Genomic DNA, 18,542 nt, shown 5'->3' on the forward strand with positions numbered 1-18,542 from the left:
TTATTATTTATGTGTATAAATAAGTGTTTTATCTGTAAGTACACCCAGGTGCACAATGACTGTGGGGGTCAGTCACTGAAATCTGAACTATAGTCAGGCAAGGACTTTGTTATTCTTACCTAGAATAATGCATGAAAGGACTAACACACAGCAAATATAATTAACTTCAAGGCTATGAGGAATCTGCTCAAAGACACTTAATATATAATCATCAAGATTATTGAACATTAATCTTTTAACTTTACATGATAATAATTTTAGGATGTTTCTCCCTGCATCATTTTCCTAGTTAACTAGGAAACTAGTTAAGAGCTATGAAAGTAGTGCCAGGCATGGTGGTGTACACCTTTAGTCCCAGCACTTAGGAGGCAGGGGCAGGTGAATCTCTATGAGTTCAAGGCCAGCCTGGTCTACATAGTAAGTTCCAGGCCAGCTGAGGCTACAGAGAAACCCTGTCTCAAAAAGACCAGACAAAGAAAAGATAAATAAAAGTCTTGAAAACAGATTTATAATGTTCCCAAACTAAAAATTAACCAAATAACTATCACCAGGAATTTACACAAATGAACTGTGGTATATTCATATAATGAATTATTTAATACAAAAACACAAATGCATCTCATATATATTATGTTGAAAGGAATTTTAAAAAGCTAAATAATGAAATTAAAGAACAGGCAAACTATGTTGGATGTGGTATTACACACCTGTAATCCCAGCACCTGGGAAGTAGAGGCAGGAGGCTCAGGAACTCAAGCACAGCCTCAACCATATGTTGAGGTTGAGGCCAGCCTGAGCTACATGGGGGTGGGGGAGGAAGAGGAGGAATGGGAGGAGGAGGAAGAGGAGGAAGAGAAGGAGGAAGAGGAGGAGGGGGAAGAAAAAACAGCAAATTAATTCTGGGAAAATCAGAATACTTGTACTTATGGTCATTACAGACCATTCTGGGATATGGTCTTGAACTGGGGCCAGTTACACCAACATACAAAATTCATGTACGAAGTTTACATTTAAGATTTTCTCCTTTACTCTTAAATTAGAATTCAAAGATATTTTTTTAAATATCCTTAGTGAGTCAGACAGGCCCAGAGAAGAAACTGCGGCGATGGCAGCACTAAGAGAGCCCTGGTGCCCGGCTGCCTTCCTGTGTCCAGAAATGAACGGGTTTGTTGGCCCTCCCAGCCTCCTGCTTCTGTGGATTCTTTCATCAGCCATTTAGTCTTTCTCTTAAGGCAAGTTGAAGATGGTGCCTTACAGTTTCCCAGGTTAGGTCAATGATGTGAAGTGTTCCCGTTCACAGCCCTACCTCCTTCCCTGTCCCCAGCCCTGAAGGCAACTGCTTGTTTTTTCCCCCAATTCTTTTCCAAGTAGGTTTTATTTATCCTACTCTCAAATGCCTGAGCCAGAAGTGGGGTGCTTACACTTCTAAACCCTGACTGTCCAGACTTCCCCGTTGAGTTTTCAGTATCTTATGCTGTGCCTAGAGGCACCTGAGCTGGGGAGGACAAGGCTCTTGTCTAGGTTTTTATACCTGTCTTACTCAGTTTCAAGCCTCCAGCCTATGTATGAATCAACTGTGTCTTTTTTTTCTGACCTGGTAAGTAAGTATTAGGCTTTGGGTGGGAGGGAAGTCTGTAATATGAAACAACTTATCTTTTTTTTTTCTTTCTCTCTCTCATTGTTATAAGTAACTTTTGAAGGACAAACCCCAGATAAGTACTTTTTTTCTAATTGCTAAAATCATTCTCCCATTTGGTTTTACTGTAACACGTGGGAATGGAATAAATGTTGCCCCTTAAAGCAAATATGCTTGCTTTGTACAACTAGTTATATGTATTTTCTGTTTAAAAAAAAAAAACAAAACTGAAAGTTTCTACACACTTTTTTTTTTTTCTGTAGCCATGGTAATAAGTAGTCATTAAATAATGACCAACAATTTCCCTTTGCAAGCCAATTGGTCACCATTAACCACTCACTTTTGAGTCAGCCAATCAGGAATAGACTGACCCCAGGCAACATTCCTGAGTGTCAGCCAACAAATCACAACCACACTTTCAGATGACATCATCCCACTATAGATTCTGAAAGTCTGCCAGCCTCTGAATTCTAGAATCCCCTCAAATCCCATAAGAAATACTAGTGTCTGCTCAGACAGATTGTGCCTGGTCAACACGTCCAACTTACTAAAGTACTACATTTAGATGTGCATTTTGTTTAAGGCTGAGGTTCATCATCTTTTTATGCTGAAGGACAACTTTCAGAAGTTGTATTTCAATGTTGATACAAGTAGATAATAGTAGTTAGGATCAAAATATTCCCTCTTAAATATCCATGTAATCTTCTGAACTGGATAAGGTTCACTACCCAATAATTTTATAAGTATCTGTTTCAGTTTACTTTGGTTTAAAAGATTCAAAACAGGGGGCTAGGGGAATGGCTCAGCAGTTGAGAGCACTGGCTGCTCTTGTAGAAGACCCAAGTTTGGTTCCCAGCACCCACATGGCAGTTAACAGTTGTCTGTAACTCCAGTTCCAGGGGATTTGATGCCCTCTGCTGTCCTCCATGGGCACTGCACAATACAGGTACAACTTACATACATGTAGGCATAACACTCTCATACATAAAAAATAAATAAAATTTTTTTTTAAAGATTCCAAACAGGAGCTGGAGAGATGGCCAGTGGTTAAGACCTCATACTGCTCTTGTTAGGGCCCGAGTTCAGTTCCCAGCACCCACATCAGGCAGCTCACAACTGCCTAACTCCAGCTTCAGTGTCCCCGAGCACCTGCACTCACATGCACATACCCACACATAGATACACACACATAATTTAAAAAATAAAATAAAAAAATATACGACATGGGTGCATTCGCATACATGTAGGCGATATACACATAAAATAAGAATAATAAATAAAATATTTTAAAAAATAAATAAAAAGTAAAGTTACAAAAGATTCAAATCAAAATTCCTTTTACCTTTTTGTTTGGATTTGGCTTCAGAATTCATTGGAACAGTGTTAAAATAAACTATCTCTACCTGGAGATTTTAACATTTATAAGTATCTAGAGCCCTAATTGAATGTGAAGCTTGAATTTCATCTTGATTGATTTGAAGAACATTCATATTGATAGAGAAGGCTGAAGTAAAGAAGGACAGCTACCATCGTATGGTGGTAATTCTAGCACCTAGGAGGGAAAAGCAGGAGGATCTCAATTTTCAGGCCTGAGGCGTTACATGGCAAGATGCTATCTCAGAAATAAAAAAGGTATCTACTTATTCCTGGGACTGTTAAAGCACAGGCTGAGTAAAGAAAATCTGTCAGAAGCTGGGCATGGTGGTGCACGCCTTTAGTCCCAGCACTTGGGAGGCAGAGGCAGGCCTGGTCTACATAATGAGTTCCAGGCCAGCTAGAGCTACAGAGAAACACTGTCTCAAAAGAAAAAGACCAAAAGAAAAAAAAAATCTGTCAGAATCATATAGCCAGTTCCTTAACTACATAGGAGTTTTATTTCAGAGTCTCATAAAATCTCCCTGGCCCTGGCCTCTCAGTAGGCCAACTGTGACCCCATGTCATCACCCATCTAAGACATTTTTACATTTTTTTTTTCTTTTTGGTCTTACTGAGACAGGGTCTCCCTGTAGCCCCAGCTGTCCTGGAACTCACTATGTAGACCAGGCTGGCCTTGAACTCAGAGATCCACCTGCCTCTGCCTCCTGAGTTCTGGGATTAAAGGTGTGCGCCACCACACCTGGCGAAGTTTCCTTTTTAAAAGCATGTGTTTCCCAGGCTGGAGAGATGGCTCAGTGATTAAGAGCACTGGCTGTTCTTGCAAAGGACCTGGGGTCGAATCCCAACACCCACAAGTCAGCTAACAGTCACCCGTAACTCCAGTTTCAGGGCCATCTATTTCTCACCTCCCCTTTGGAACCTTGTTTAATTGAGCTGACATGGGTCCCATGCTTGATGCCACCACTGCCACAGGCTCCCAGTGGCCTGGAGGCCTCCACCTTCCTGTGTTCATGAACCAGCCCTGGCTCTTACAATCTTTCCACCTCCTCTTCCACAATGGTCCCTGAGCCATGGGTGAGTGAGGTTCCATATGGGAGTCCCATCCTATACTCTATAGCCTCTTATTCTCTAAAACTTGGTCAGTCGTGGCCTTCTGTGTGCATTGCATTCTCACTGGTAAGAAGCCTCACTGGTAAGAGTTGAAGGGTGCATTAGCCCTCTCTCTATCCCATATTCTGCTATGTACCATGAGCCTTAGTTGTAGAGATTCAACTGCAGATGTGTCACCTCCCTGGCATCTCCCAGGTGTATGTTCTCTGTGCCTGACCAGAGGTGCAACTCTTCAGTGGCCTTCATCTGTTGCAAAAAGAAGCTTCTTTGATGAGTGCTATACAGCATGCTTGTCACTGTAAAGGAGGTCTCTTCTATCTTTGCCAACGTGTTTTAAAATTTTTATGTGTATAGTGTTTTGCCTGCATGTATGTAAGTGTGCCTGTGTTATGCAACACCTGCGGAAGCCAGAAGAGGGCATCAGATCCTCTGGAACTGGAGTTATGGACAGTTGTTAGCTGCCACGTGGGTGCTGGGAATTGAACCCAGGAGGCAGAGACAGGATTGCTGCAAGTTTGAGGCCAGCCTGGACTATGTAGAAAGTATCAGGCAAGCATGGTCTACAAAGTGGAAAATTTGTGAAAAGTGTTACAAAGTGTTATTTTGAAAATAAACAAAAATACAACCAGTTTGTGTTTTCTCCACCTGCTGTGCGGGTGCTGGTAAGAAGAAAAGTTTTAACCAGGTTGAGGGTTTGCCACATGAATTCCATTGAGAGAGGGTCAGAGATGCTGGTGTTAATGGACTTATGCATATGTGACTGCCATAGGAATATGAGCTGAAGTAGCCCAGAAGATGGGGACATCAGAAGAGAGAAGGCTAAGGGACTTACAGACCCGGTTGGAGATTCACCTGCATAGATCTTGAAATCACTGTGATTACTGGATGACTAATACATGGCTGTCTTTTCTCAGTAATTTGGCCAATAAATATTGAAAATATTAGAAAGAAAATAAGTTAGAAACAGCAATTGTGCAAGTTTTTTAAAGCCATGACATATTATTTACTTAGGGCTGGGGGACAGAAGAGGGTAATGGGGAGTGAGTATGATCAAAGTACAAGATACACTTGAAGAAAAATGTCATTATGAAACTTAACACTTTGTATAACAAATATTTAGGAATAATTTTTTAAAATTATTTACCTGTTTCACTGTAGAATCAATTCTTTGCAAACGATGATACCAGAAATGATACTAACAAGAACATATGTGCTAATTTAGCCTACAAATATGCAGAATAATAGCCAGCAAATGTTCTAGTGATTTTGGCTAGTTGTTCGTGTGGTTAGTTGATTATTTTTATTGTGGGTTTATCCATAAATCATCATATTAAAATAGTTCACAGTGTGGATCTTAGAACAGACCATCATGAAAATATTAACTAATACATATTTTTATGTAGCAGACCTAGAAAATGTAGGTTCCACAAGGACACATTCAACCTCAGCAGAAAGATTGTTAAATATTAACTGAGGCAAGATGGTTCAGTGGGTGAAGGCACTTGCCACACAAACCTAATGACCTGACTTTTCAATCCCTAGAACCCTATAAACGTAGCAGGAGAGAACTGACTCTACAAAGTTGTCCTTTGACCTCCACTTGTGTGCCAGGGCACATTGTGCCTGCACACATACAAAAATTTTTTAAAAATATATTAACTGAAGTTGACTTAGGAATCATTCCTTCGTGTGGCTTTTGTCCTTCTACAAGCTATCTGTTGCTATGCCTTTTTGGCCAGGCTTCCCAAATTATGTCCCATTTATCCACTTTTACCCACCTGTAGTATTTGTTACTGTCTAATACTGTGTTCCTCTGTTCATTGGTTTAGCCATATGCTACCACTAAAATAGAGTGAGGAATTTGTCTGTCTTATATGTTGCTTATTCCTGTTGTCTTGAACAATTGTAGGCACAGGGTACGCTTAAAAATACTGAATGGCTGGAGAGATGGCTCAGCGGTTAAGAACACTGGTTGTTCTTGCAGAAGACCCAGGTTCGAATCCCAGCACCCATGTGGCAGCTAACAACTGTCCATAACTCCAGTCCCAGGGGATCCGACAGCCTCTTCTATCCTCTGCGGGCATTGCACGACATGGGTGCACTTACCTAGGTGCAGGCAATACACGCATACACATAAAATAAAAATAATAAAATAAAAAAAAATACTGAATGAACAGTAAAAATATTGGAAAACAAATATTCTTCTGGAAACCTTGAGCCTTTTCAACATATATGATCTGAAGGGTCAGAGAAGCTCAGTAGCCAGGGGTGCTAGGAGAAGCCAGAGAGGTAAAGGCATTGGTCTCAAATCCAGTGCATCTGAAGGGGAGGCCTCCTGACACTAAACTCATTTCTTTACTCAGGAAAAAACTATTCCATCAGGACTTACTCAGTTTCAGAGGCTTGATGACTGATGATCTGATAGGTCTTGCTCTGTTTATCTTTGACTGGGGAAGATTAGATAGCAGTATCAAGGCAACATGACATGCAGGGGAAAGAAGTGAATAATGCTGAACTGGAAAGGATTAGCACTAACGTCGAAGACTGGTTCTCTGTTTAGTTGTGGTAGGGCAATAGAGTTAGGGAATAAGAGGACACTCGTTGTCTAGGAGAGGAAGACAGCACTAAGGTTAGATGCCACTAAGTTCTATATCTGGTGTTGACAACCCAGTGAAGAAATGAGGTCTAGAACATTATCTGTCCTACAAGTCTTACAGGTTAGCAGTAGAGACAGGAAAGTGATCATTTGAATTGAGGTTGAGGGGTGATTGTGCCAGGCACCTGGCCCACAACCCTGGTCTATGATTTCACATGGTAGCCCTCAGCTTTATTTTTGTAGAAAAATAAGGGAAATAAGTGGGTGATATAAATGTTGATCAAAACAAGTTTTATTCACCTGTTGCTGCTTCTCTGACCAGGAGTTCGCTGCAATGGGAACCAGCCAGAGCATCGCATCTCCCCCATGCTTGTAGAGAACATAGACAAATTTGTCTTTGATGGATCCCATTTTTGCTCTTAACTGCAGAGCCACCTCTCCAGCCCCAGCTTTTCTCTTTCTTTAGTTGTGTTGTCATCATTTTATTTTTGAAACAGTCTCACTAGGTTGCTTAGAACTTGCTCTGAAGGCTAGACTGGCCTCAAACTCTTATTCCTGCCTTGGCTTCATGAGTGCTTGGATTGTAAATGTGTTACCATGTACAGCTACTGTCATTTTATACTAATTTATCCTAGTTACTTTTTTGAGAAACATTCTCTTATCTTTGTGTGTTGATATTTTCAGTTACACTTTTAGTTTTGAAGTTATCTATATGCAGTAGAGCCTGTGGGTATGATGAAGTGTCTACAAAGAGAATGGCAACACAAACAAGGACGCCATTGGTTTTGCCTGGAGAGTTGAGCCTAGGGAGGTTTTTAGGAATATTATGTTTCAGTGAGAGGTTCAGCTGAAAAAACATGGGGGTAGTGAAGAGCACATTTCATCTGGCAAGAGGGAGCATGATGAGCAGGGGCGTAGGGATCTAGAGTTCCCTGGGTGTTGTGATAGGGAGCAGCTGGAGATAATTGGAAAGCTAGTGCAAACCAGTTTGTAAACTGTGTATCTTGTGCTGAGGAATTTGGACTTTTCTCAGCAGTTGGTAGGTTTTTTTTTCTGTGAAGGGCAGATTTGTAATTATTCAGTCTTGCCATTGTGGCACATGAACAGGCAAAGCAGTCATCTGTGAATGATGTGACTGTGTTCTGATACACATTTATGGAAACAAACCGGCCGAATTCAGGTCACTGGCTAATCCTGTAGTACATAGTAATACAAATCTACATAAAGTTTTGAAACAGAACATTATGATCATCTGTGTGCCTCAAAGAGAGAAATTATAGAAGAGTCTGGAAACTCAAAGCCCACCCCATAGAAATGGTGATGAAATGGGGCTTAACAGCTAGCATGTTGAGAAAATGTACCCCTGAAATATGTAATTCCAGAATTACTTTAATAGCATGATTTGTGTTAATACTCTCCTCTCTAAAAATATAAAACTGAGGAAAATAAGTAGATACTGGTTAAATACAGTAATTTTTTTTTAATTTAATGATTTTTTTTTTTTTTTTGGTCTTTTTGAGACAGGGTCTCCCTGTATCCCCAACTAGCCTGGAACTTACTATGTAGACCAGGCTGCCCTTGAACTCACAGAGATCTGTCTGCCTCTGCCTTCCTAGTGCTGGGATTAGAGGTGTGCACCACCACGCCTGGCTAAACTTCATGGTTTTTAAAAATACTTATCTGTTGTATTGGGGGAGGGCATGTAGAGGTCAGAGGATAATTTGCTACAGTCAGATGTCTCCTTCCATCCTTTGGGTCCTCAGGATGAAACTTAGGTCATGAGGCTTGGCAGCAAGTGCCTTTACTCGCTGAGCCATCTCATTGGCCCAAACTTACATAATTGATAAACTCTCTTTAAAGGAAAAAAAATGTATATCCTAGTGTTCATTGATGATCTTTGCTAAAGCTAAATTGCTATTGATGGGCTAGGCATGGTAGTACATGCCTATAATGTCAGCACTAGAGGCGAGGCTGAGGCAGGAGGATCATGAGTTTGAGGACAACTTGGGCTATATAGACCCCCTATCGCAAAACAAAACAAAACACCCCAACCACCAACAGAACTCTATTTACTGATGGGAAGGAATATGGGATTGACTGTTTCATTGTGTATTCTCAATTTTTTGTTGTTGTAGCAGTAGGGTTTAATCCATGGCCTTGTTCAGTCTATGTGAGTACTTTACTACTGAGCTATATCCCTAGCTCTCAGTTTATTTTTATTTTGGGGGGTTATTTTTCAATATTTATTATTTTTACATGTGTGAATGTATTGCCTGCATGTAAGTACATGTGTGTCATGCAGTGCCCATGGAGACCAGAAGAGAGCATTGGATTCCCTGTAACTGGAGCTCTGGACAGTTGTTAGCTACCATGTGGATGCTGGGAAACAAACCTGGGTCTTCTGCAAGAGCAACCAGTGCTCTTAACTACTGAGCCATGTCTCCAGCCCCTATTTTTCTTTATTTATATTTTTAATGAATTTTTTGTATATTTTATACAGAACATCTCAAGTAATCTTAAACATCTTTATACCCCATCCCCACTCCCTCCCATACCGCCCCCCCAGCTTGAGCCCATATACTCTGTCATCCCTCTTAAGGCCCACTGGGTTGTCAGTGTCCCCAGCCATTCCCCAGTGCAAGTCTGTCTACTGAGTCTAGTCAGCCTATCTAGAGTCCCTTTTTTAGGAAGATCAGCTCTTCTTCATCTAGCAGCAATCAGTTGCCAGCATTCCTTCAGATAAGATTGGGATCTGCTGTTCATTTTTCCAGCTCTGTGCTGGGTTATTGTCTGCCTGAGTTTGCATGGGACTTGTGTATGCTGACACTATTGCCATAGAATCATATGAGCAGGTTCCCAGGAGCTTGTAGGACTCTTTTTCCCATATGGTCATGCACCTCCTCCCTGGCTCTTACAATCTTTCCACCCCCTCTTCTGAGATGGTCCCTGAGCCTTGGGTGGGTGAAGTTTAATGAAAGGGTCCTGTCCAAAGTCCATGATTCAGCAGACTCTTGATCTGCACACTGTGGCCATTTGTGACCTTTTGTATTCCTGGCCCTCTACTGCATGAGTGGGCTTCATTATTGAGAACTGAGAGATTCATTAGTGTCCTCTTCTTTATTCCTGGTCTATGTTCCATGAGCCTTAGGTGTAGAGGTTGCATTGTAGATATGTCACTTAGGCCTGTCCAACCCCTATTTTTGAGTCAGTGTCCGATTTTACAGACAAGCTGGCCTCAAACTTGTGGCAGTCATTCTGCCTCAGTGTCCCGGATTGTGCGGTGAGCCACCAGCCTATTTTAGTTTTTAATTGACACATAATCTTATATATTTCTGGAGTGGGATCTGATAATTTGATCATGTATAGGATGTATTGATCAAATCAGGGTAATTAGTATAATTGTGTATCTGTTGGGTTTTCTTTTTTTTCTTAGAAATCTTCAAACTCCTCCAAAGTAAATATTAGTGGCACATGCCTTTGATCCCAGTACTTGGGAGACAGAGACTGGCAGATCTCTGAGTTTGAGGCCAGCCTGATCTACATAGTGAGTTCCAAGCCAGTCAGGGCCACATAATGAAATAGAAAAAAAAGTATTTAGCCAATTATATATTATTATACTAGTTGTAAGACTGTGCCAGAACATTGGAATTTACTCTTCCTATTTAATTGTGTTACAAAAAAGACAACTGAATATAAAAATGAGCAATAAATTATTCAAAGAAAAAAAGAACACCATTAGTGAATAAACACATAAAAAGATACATATCTTTGGGTCTGGAGAGGTGGCTAAGCAGTTAAGAACAGGAGACACAGGTTCGAAACCCAGCACCCACATGGCAGCTAACAACTGTCCGTAACTCCAGTTCCAGGGGATCCGATGGCCTTTTTGTCCTCCTCCAGCATTGCACGACATGGGTGCACTTACCTACATGGAGGCAATATACTCATACACATAAAATAAAAATAAATAAAATTTTTTAAAGATACCTATCTTTGTCATAGCTCAACAAAATGCAAATTGAAGCCACAGTGCAATATCGTCTTGCATATACCAGAATGCCAAAAGTTAGAGCTCTGATCATACTAAAAATGAACGAGGAGGAGCAAGATGGATTGTCAAGTATGGACTCTTCTAGAACTGTTAATTGGTACAACCACATTGAAAATAGCTTGGCTTTATCTAATAAAGTCAAGTGTAAACATTCCCTTTCCCCCAGTAATTCCAGTCCTAGGTTTGAACTGTGGAGGAACTTTTGTACATCTGTACCAGGAAATTAGTGGAAGGTAATTTATTATAGCAAAGAAATAGAGGGGGAAAGATGACGAGTAGCTCAACTGTTTGTGGGATGGATTGAAATGAAACTGAAAGACATTTAACTCTAAGCTTCAACTCAAACCAGTGTTAAATGAGAAAGTCCTAGGAGGATTCATTTGATACAAAGTGTAATAAAAGTAAATTAAAATGGCTTTGTACACACTATAAAGATGAGCAAGAGAGTAATTGATAGTTCAGTATGATGGCACTGTAGGGGAGAAATGTGACTAAGGTCACTGTGACCTAGTGTATCAAGCTGCTAGGATATGTTCCTGGGTGTTCATTGTATTCTTAAAGCAATACTATAAAGTTTGGGATAGATTTTACTTTGAGATTAGAAAAGACAATGTATTGGAATAAACTATTTATAAATGTTGTATTCCAAATTTATAAAACCTGAGAGATATGCATTACCTTTGCCCTAATAATCTCATTTCCTGTCATTGTGCACCAGATTGCTTTCTTATTTATTAGTAGGGTAATCTTGAATTTATGGCTCATATTGGGACACTTTTGAGAGTAAAGAGAGTAGATGCTCAAAATAATTAAAGTCTATGTAGTGTATGATTTTGGCAATTACCATAATCAGTCTTTGAATTTTGGAGTGTGAAGGGAACAAACTTTGGAGGTAGAAGCACTGGCTGCTGTGGTGGTGGAGGCCAGTAGTTTGCTAAACCACAAAACCAAGGTGACTGGTAGTTCCAGCAGCAGCAGTAGCTGTGGTAGTGGCAGAAGGTTCTAATTACTGCCAGATAGCAGAGCTTAGCCGGAAGGAGAATCAGAGGGGTGACAAGGAAGCTGCAGGTTACAGTTATGAACTCAGCCGAGCACAGTGGTGGCAGGGCCCAGCTGCTACGAAGATGTGTTATAGAAGTACAGGAGTACTGTGTGGGGCCAAAAACCTTACAGGACTGTACTTGTGACAAATTGTGTGACAGGTTACTTTAACTTTAGTTCCTGTTGTATGGAAGGTGTAAAGCATTCCAACAAAGGGTTTTAATGTAGACTTTTTTACCCATGCTGATGATTACTAAATGTAATAGTCTGATCATGATGCTAAATAAATGTATCTTTTTTGAGACAGGGTCTCCTTGTAGCCCCAGCTGTCCTGGAACTCACTATGTAGACCAGGCTGGCCTCAAACTCACACAGATCTGCCTGCCTCTGCCTTCCAAGTGCTGGGATTAAAGGCATGCGCCACCATGCCCGGCCGAATAAATGTATCTTTTTACAAAAAGTCTATGTATGGGGCATGGCAGCACAGGCACATGGACATAGCATTTCCCTGACTCTGATGACAAATGCAAGCAGAGAGGATTTGTGCTTAAAATGTTTTGTTCCTTCTCTCCATAGCCATAAGAAAAAGTGGAAATTGCTTCTGCTTATACTGAAGTATAAGAGACTTCCCTCACTGCAAAGCATGGCACTGCCATTCCGGAAGGACTTAGAGAAGTACAAGGAGCTGGATGAGGATGAGCTTCTTGGGAATCTGTCAGAGATAGAGCTGAAACAGCTGGAAACTGTTCTGGATGATCTTGACCCTGAGGTTGGTACTAGCTGATGAAGAGAAATGAAATAGCTTTTCAAACCAGTTGACTAAGTCTCTGCCTTCTGGCAGTGAGCTCTCTTTGACTTTTCCCTGGTACCCTTCACCTCTTTTTCATCCAAATAAGCTGGTCCTGTACTGCTTCTTCAGCTCCCCACATCTACCTCCACATCATTTTTTATACAGGTGTTCTAAACAATCACTTAACATCCACAGAATTTTTTTTTCTTTTCTTTTCTAAGAAAACCACTCTCTGTGCAGGGAAGCATATATTTAGTTGAAAGCAATAGCTGATTAACTCTTTGATGTATGGTGATCCTTTAGAGTTCTCTTTAGAGTTCATATACTAGGCTGGCTCCAGCATACTGTGCTTCTAGAAGGTTGTTCATGATATAAACCTAGCACTAAGTTGAACTAAGTTCTAACTAAGGTTGAACAGATGATATAAGTTTTTAAAAAATATTTTATTGGTTTTTATTTTATGTGTATGTGTGTATTATCTGCATGTAGGTAAGTGCACCTGTGTCATGCAATGCCCATGGAGGTCAGAAGAGGCTGTTGAATCCCCTGGGACTAGAGTTATGGACAGTTGTTAGCTGCCATGTGGGTGCTTGGATTCAAACCTGGGTCTTCTGCAAGAACAGCCAGTGTTCTTAACTGCTGAGCCATCTCTTCAGCTCCCCCAAATGATATAAATAGATCTAAGAGATCTGAGCATGAATACTTCTTGTTTTAGCAATGGTATTGCATCCCTGATCCTAAAATGCAAATATAATTGAACTACGTTTAATAGACCGAACCTACTGAACATCATAGCTTTGCCTAGCCTACCTTAAATATGTTCAGACTTACAAAGCCTACATTTGGACAGAATCATCTAATGTGTACCTTAGTTTATAATAAAGTATTGAATAACTCACATAAGTTGTTGAGTATTATATTGAAAGTGAAAAACAAAACGATTGTGTGGGTGTACTTTTACACCTTTTTAGAATTGAACCATTCTAGGTCATGTGTGTGTCTTAATTTGCCATGTGGCTGTTACTTGACTTATGAATTACACAAGGCTAATGTAGAGATCTTTAAACTTTGAACTGCTATTTAGGTAGGGACAGGTAGCAGGGGAGAACCTGAAGGTAGTGGTTATTTGCTAAGCTTTGCCATGTTTCTTATAAGTCCAGACATTGGTTTTACATCCCCTTTAAGGATTGAGGTAGAGCTGTGGACTTTTTTAAGGGAGAAGAGATGCTGGGAATTGAACCCAGGGCTTAAAGCATGCTAAGTATGTACTCTATTACTCTCTAGACCCTAGGGTGTGGTTTATAAAATTATTCTTGTTGCTGGGTGATATGCCTATACCACAAATCAAGTCCTTTGACCATAATTATAAGGGAAAGTTCTCATTATACCAGAGTCTGAGGGATTACTTAGAATAACAGTGCTGTCAGCAATATATTTGGCAGGTCAATCAAACCAATTTAAATCAAACATTTTAAATCAAACCAATTTAAATCAAACACTTGAGAACTAGAAAGACTATAAGAGGTTGTCTAGTATAGGGTTTTCAATGTAGGACTGGATGATCTTGGGAGGGGCTGCCCTGTGCATTACAGGGTGTTTGGCAGCATCCTGCCTCATGCATGCCAGTCCTTACAACTGTGTTTTAAACTATACCTAGGGTATTGGTAGATTTTATTTGCTTTTCAGTTTTTGTTTATTTTCAGGAAAGGGTAGCCTAGAGAGCTTCATATAGCTAGAATGAACTTGAACCCTTGGTCCCCTGCCTCTACCTCCCATGATAGAGGGATGACAGGTATGTATACCATGCCCAGTGTTTGTGGTGCTAGAGAGCAAACCCAGAGCCTTCCTCATACTAACCCAAGCTAACATATTTTTTAATATTTTATTTTTATTTCATATATGTGTGTGTATTGCCTACATGTATATAAGTGCACCATGTCATGCCATGCCCAAGGAGAACAGAAGAAGATGTCAGATCCCCTGGAGCTGGAATTATGGACAGATGTTAGCTGCCGTGTGGGTGCTGGGATTTGAATCCAGGTCTTCTGCAAGAAAAGGCAGTGCTCTTAACCACTGAGCCATCTCTCCAGCCCCACAAGCTAACATATTTTAAAACTTTGTCATATAGCTTTTGTCAACCATGCAGAGTAGTGTAGCCCTATTACCACCAACATGAAATATTATAACAATGTTTGCTTTATTATTAATTTGCCTTAATGAGAAGTTTTCTTTAAAAGTATCCTTTGTATTTTCTTTCTTTCTTTCAATACTGGAGATTGAACCTAGGCCCTCAGGCCATGTGCTCTACCACTGAGCTTCACCCCAGTCCTGAACTCTTTTCTTCAATGAACGCTTGAGGGACAAACTATAGTTCCTAATTAGTATGCTACACCTAGGAAATGTAAGAGTGAACAAAACAAATGTAACTTTTGCTCTCATGATGCAGGCTGGTAGAAATGGGGAGAACTAGACTTTAATCAGATAATACTGTGTTAAAAGAATGATGAGTGCCACCAGCAGTAACACTTATGAATGAACATCAGAAAAAAACCTTTCTTGGCACAGGGTGCAGTCTTAAAAATGAATAACTAAAAAGGATAGAGAGAGCCTTCCAGGAAACACACCTCTACATTTCACATAAAGGCCTAGTGACTGAAGGAAGTATGTGAGAAATATAAGGAAGGAAAATAGTCCAGTATAATTAGAGTAGAGGGTGTGTGAGCTGAGCCTGGGCTAACAGACAAGGGTGGCAAGCACGGATGAGATCAGGCACCCAATCTGCCAAGGTGTAACTTTCCAGGTAAGCTTGGATCCAAGCTTACACCAAAGTAATGGCATTCAAGATGGCAAAATAATTATTGAATTCTTTTAAAAAATATTTTATTTATTTTTATGTATATGAGTGTTTGCCTGCATGTATATGAGTGCACCACATACATGCAGTGCCCACAGAGACCAGAAGGGGGCATTGGATTCCCTGGAACTGAAGTTGTGGGTGGTTGTTAGCATCCATGTGGGTGCTGGGAACTGAACCCATGTCCTCTGCAAGAGCAGCCAGTGCTCTTAAGGACCGAGCCATTGCTCCAGTCCTGATGATTGAATTCTTTAGGAATTGAAAATTGATAGGACTTACAGATTGATTAAGAATGAATTCTTTGTGTATCATTTTTAGCATGATTTCAAAATCTAATAATACCACAGACAGTTTTGTATTATAAATATGTATTTCATTCAGGGTTAGGAACAGACTTTTGTGGTTTGTCTTCATAGGTCAGCTTTCTAATATAATGAGAACATTACATTAAGGAAAACACAAGTGAATTTTATGCAAACAGTTATGGAATTCAGCAAATGGCCAAAGTTAAAGCATTATGTTTTCTAGCTATAAAGTGATCGTTTCCTGTTAGTATCCATAAAGGATTACCCTTTGTAATGAACAGTTATGCCACCTATGAGATTCAGTCACTACCAGTATTAGAAGGTATTACAAAAGAAGGTTGGCCCTTTTGTGTGACTTCTCTGGCTGCCTCGTTTGTGGAGCGAAGGAATACCCAGAAATGTGAGACAAGGCAGGCACATACTAGTACTCATGTGCACACAGACACAAATGTACAAAGTGAAAGCTCTTGTATTATGCTTGAACATAAAACAAGTATTCTCTTGATACTAGAATGTATGTGTTTTTGTTTGATAAGGCTTCTGATGACATGGAGTTCATTATGAAGGCATATCATGTATCATGGTTTAAAATTCTTTTGTGGTAGAATTATTCTATGTACATAGTTGCTAGTCAGTTATTAAGCATTAAGAACACTGTTGTTTTTTGGACATTGAATTCATCCTCCTCTTGCCTTAGCCTTTTGAGTGCTGGAATACAGGTACATGCCACACTAGGCCCAGCTAAGCAAACTTTTTTTTTTTCTTAATAATCTCTAGGGAAAAAGTAATCCCTGGGAAAAATAATAATCCCTGGATTCTTGAGAATTTCAGGGTGAAGGTGGGTGTGAAAGATCAGGGCAAGTTTGAGGCCAGCTTGGTCCACATTGTGATTTCCTGGCCAGCCATGGTAATACATTGAGATCCTAGCTCAAAAACACAAAACAGGGCCTGGAAAGATGGCAGTGATTAAGAGCACTGCTGCTCTTGCAGAGGATCCAGGTTCAGTTCTCAGCACCCACACAGTGTCTTAACAGCTTGGCAGTTTAACTCCAGTTCCAGGAGATCTAATGCTCTGTTCTGGCCTCCACAGGCATTGCATGTATAGGTGCACTTAGATACATATAGGCAGAACACCTATACATATGAAATAAAAATAAATAATTAAAAATAAAACACTAAAGAGTGTTTCCTGTTAGTAGGATACTGTCTGAAGAGAATATGTACATCTCTATATTTAATAAGAATATAAGTGAATTCTACCTAATATTTTTTAAGACTTGTGGGCCAGCAAAATGGCTCAGTGGGTAAAAGCGCTTACTGCTAAGCCTGAAAACCTGTGTTCAGTTCTTAGGATCCACATGGTAGAAGGAGAAAAATGGATCCCAAAAGTTGCCTTTTGACCTCCAACATGCATACCGTGGCACTCACATCTCTCCTTCCTAAAAAACAATCAATAAATCTATATTTTTTAAAAAAACAACTTGTCACCGGGCATGGTGGTGCACGCCTTTAATCCCAGCACTTGGGAGGCAGAGGCAGGAGGATCTCTGTGAGTTCAAGGCCATCCTGGTCTACATAGTGAGTTCTAGGACAGCTGGAGCTACAGGGAGACCCTGCCTCAAAAAGACCAAAAAAACCCCACAACTTGTCATACTTCTGGCATGACTACCCTAAAGTCCTGCACTGAAGTATCATACTAGCTGTCATCTTTCTTACAAGAAATCTATGGAAGCATACAGTGTTGGCATCTTGGTGGTTTGATGGTCATAATGGCTGATTCATTCTCTTTGGCAGAATGCCCTTCTGCCTGCAGGGTTCCGGCAGAAGAACCAAACATCAAAGTCCTCTACAGGGCCCTTTGATAGAGAACGTCTCCTTTCTTATCTAGAGAAGGAAGCATTGGAGCATAAGGACCGGGAAGACTATGTACCCTACACTGGAGAGAAAAAAGGTAAGCCCAAGATTCAAAGTTGCCATTCAACAGCTTTAGGTTATATTTTAATACATGGGCATGGGAAAAATTTCTGCATTTAGAGGTACATTATTAGCTTGCATGTTGGATATCCTAAAGAAGTCATAGTAAGCACTAGAGGAATGATTCAGTATTTAAGACTTCTTGTTGCTCTTCCAGAGGACCCATGTTTGGGTCCTAACACCCACATTGGTTACTCATAGCTGCCTGTAACTCTAGCTCCAACATGAACTTGGATGCTAAGAACTGAACTGGGGGCAGGGATGATGGTGGTGGTGGTGGTGGTGGTGGTGGCGGTGGTGGTGGTGGAGAGATGGCTCAGCACTTAAGAACACTGGTTGCTCTTGCAAAGGACCCGGGTCTGGTTCCCAGCGCTCACATGGCAACTAAACACTGTCCGTTACTCCAGTTCCAGGGGATCCAGTGCCTTCTGCTGACTTCCATGGGCATTGTGTGGCATGGGAGTACTTACTTACATGCAGTCAATACACTCATACACATAAAATAAATAATTTTTTTTATTAGAAGAAGCATTTCATTACAACAGCATTAACCTATTCAATAACATTTTTCTGAGCTAGGGTACATCTCTTTCAAAATTGGTTGTATATTTTTAGGTTTACAGATGAATTATTACGCTTGTATAATCTTTAACTCATTGTAAACTCTATAAGACATAAAATTAAATGAGGTTGTAATGTTTAAAAAAGATATCCACTTCGTTGTTAAAATATACAGTTTCATACAGAAAAATTCATTTTAAGGCAATTGACATTGAGATGTTTTCACATGCATTTCTAATCTCTATAT

At 40.3% G+C, this 18,542-nt stretch overlaps 1 protein-coding gene across 2 annotated transcripts in view; it reads left to right on the forward strand.

Annotated features, from left to right (window-relative positions):
* Positions 1-18,542, forward strand: part of Tmod3 (tropomodulin 3) — an 87,542-nt gene that overhangs the window by 24,248 nt on the left and 44,752 nt on the right. The window contains exons 2-3 of one of the 2 annotated variants that reach the window (XM_008829765.3): positions 12,388-12,580; positions 17,555-17,711. In XM_008829765.3, the coding sequence (XP_008827987.1) occupies positions 12,455-12,580; positions 17,555-17,711 (283 nt within the window). In that variant the 5' untranslated portion in view covers positions 12,388-12,454. Of the gene's footprint in view, positions 1-12,387; positions 12,581-17,554; positions 17,712-18,542 lie in introns of those variants that run through there. The other variant, XM_029561938.1, reaches the window with a different exon arrangement.

The sequence above is a fragment of the Nannospalax galili genome, unplaced genomic scaffold (genome assembly GCF_000622305.1).
Source record: "Nannospalax galili isolate Female #2095 unplaced genomic scaffold, S.galili_v1.0 scaffold213, whole genome shotgun sequence".
NCBI lineage: Eukaryota > Metazoa > Chordata > Mammalia > Rodentia > Spalacidae > Nannospalax > Nannospalax galili.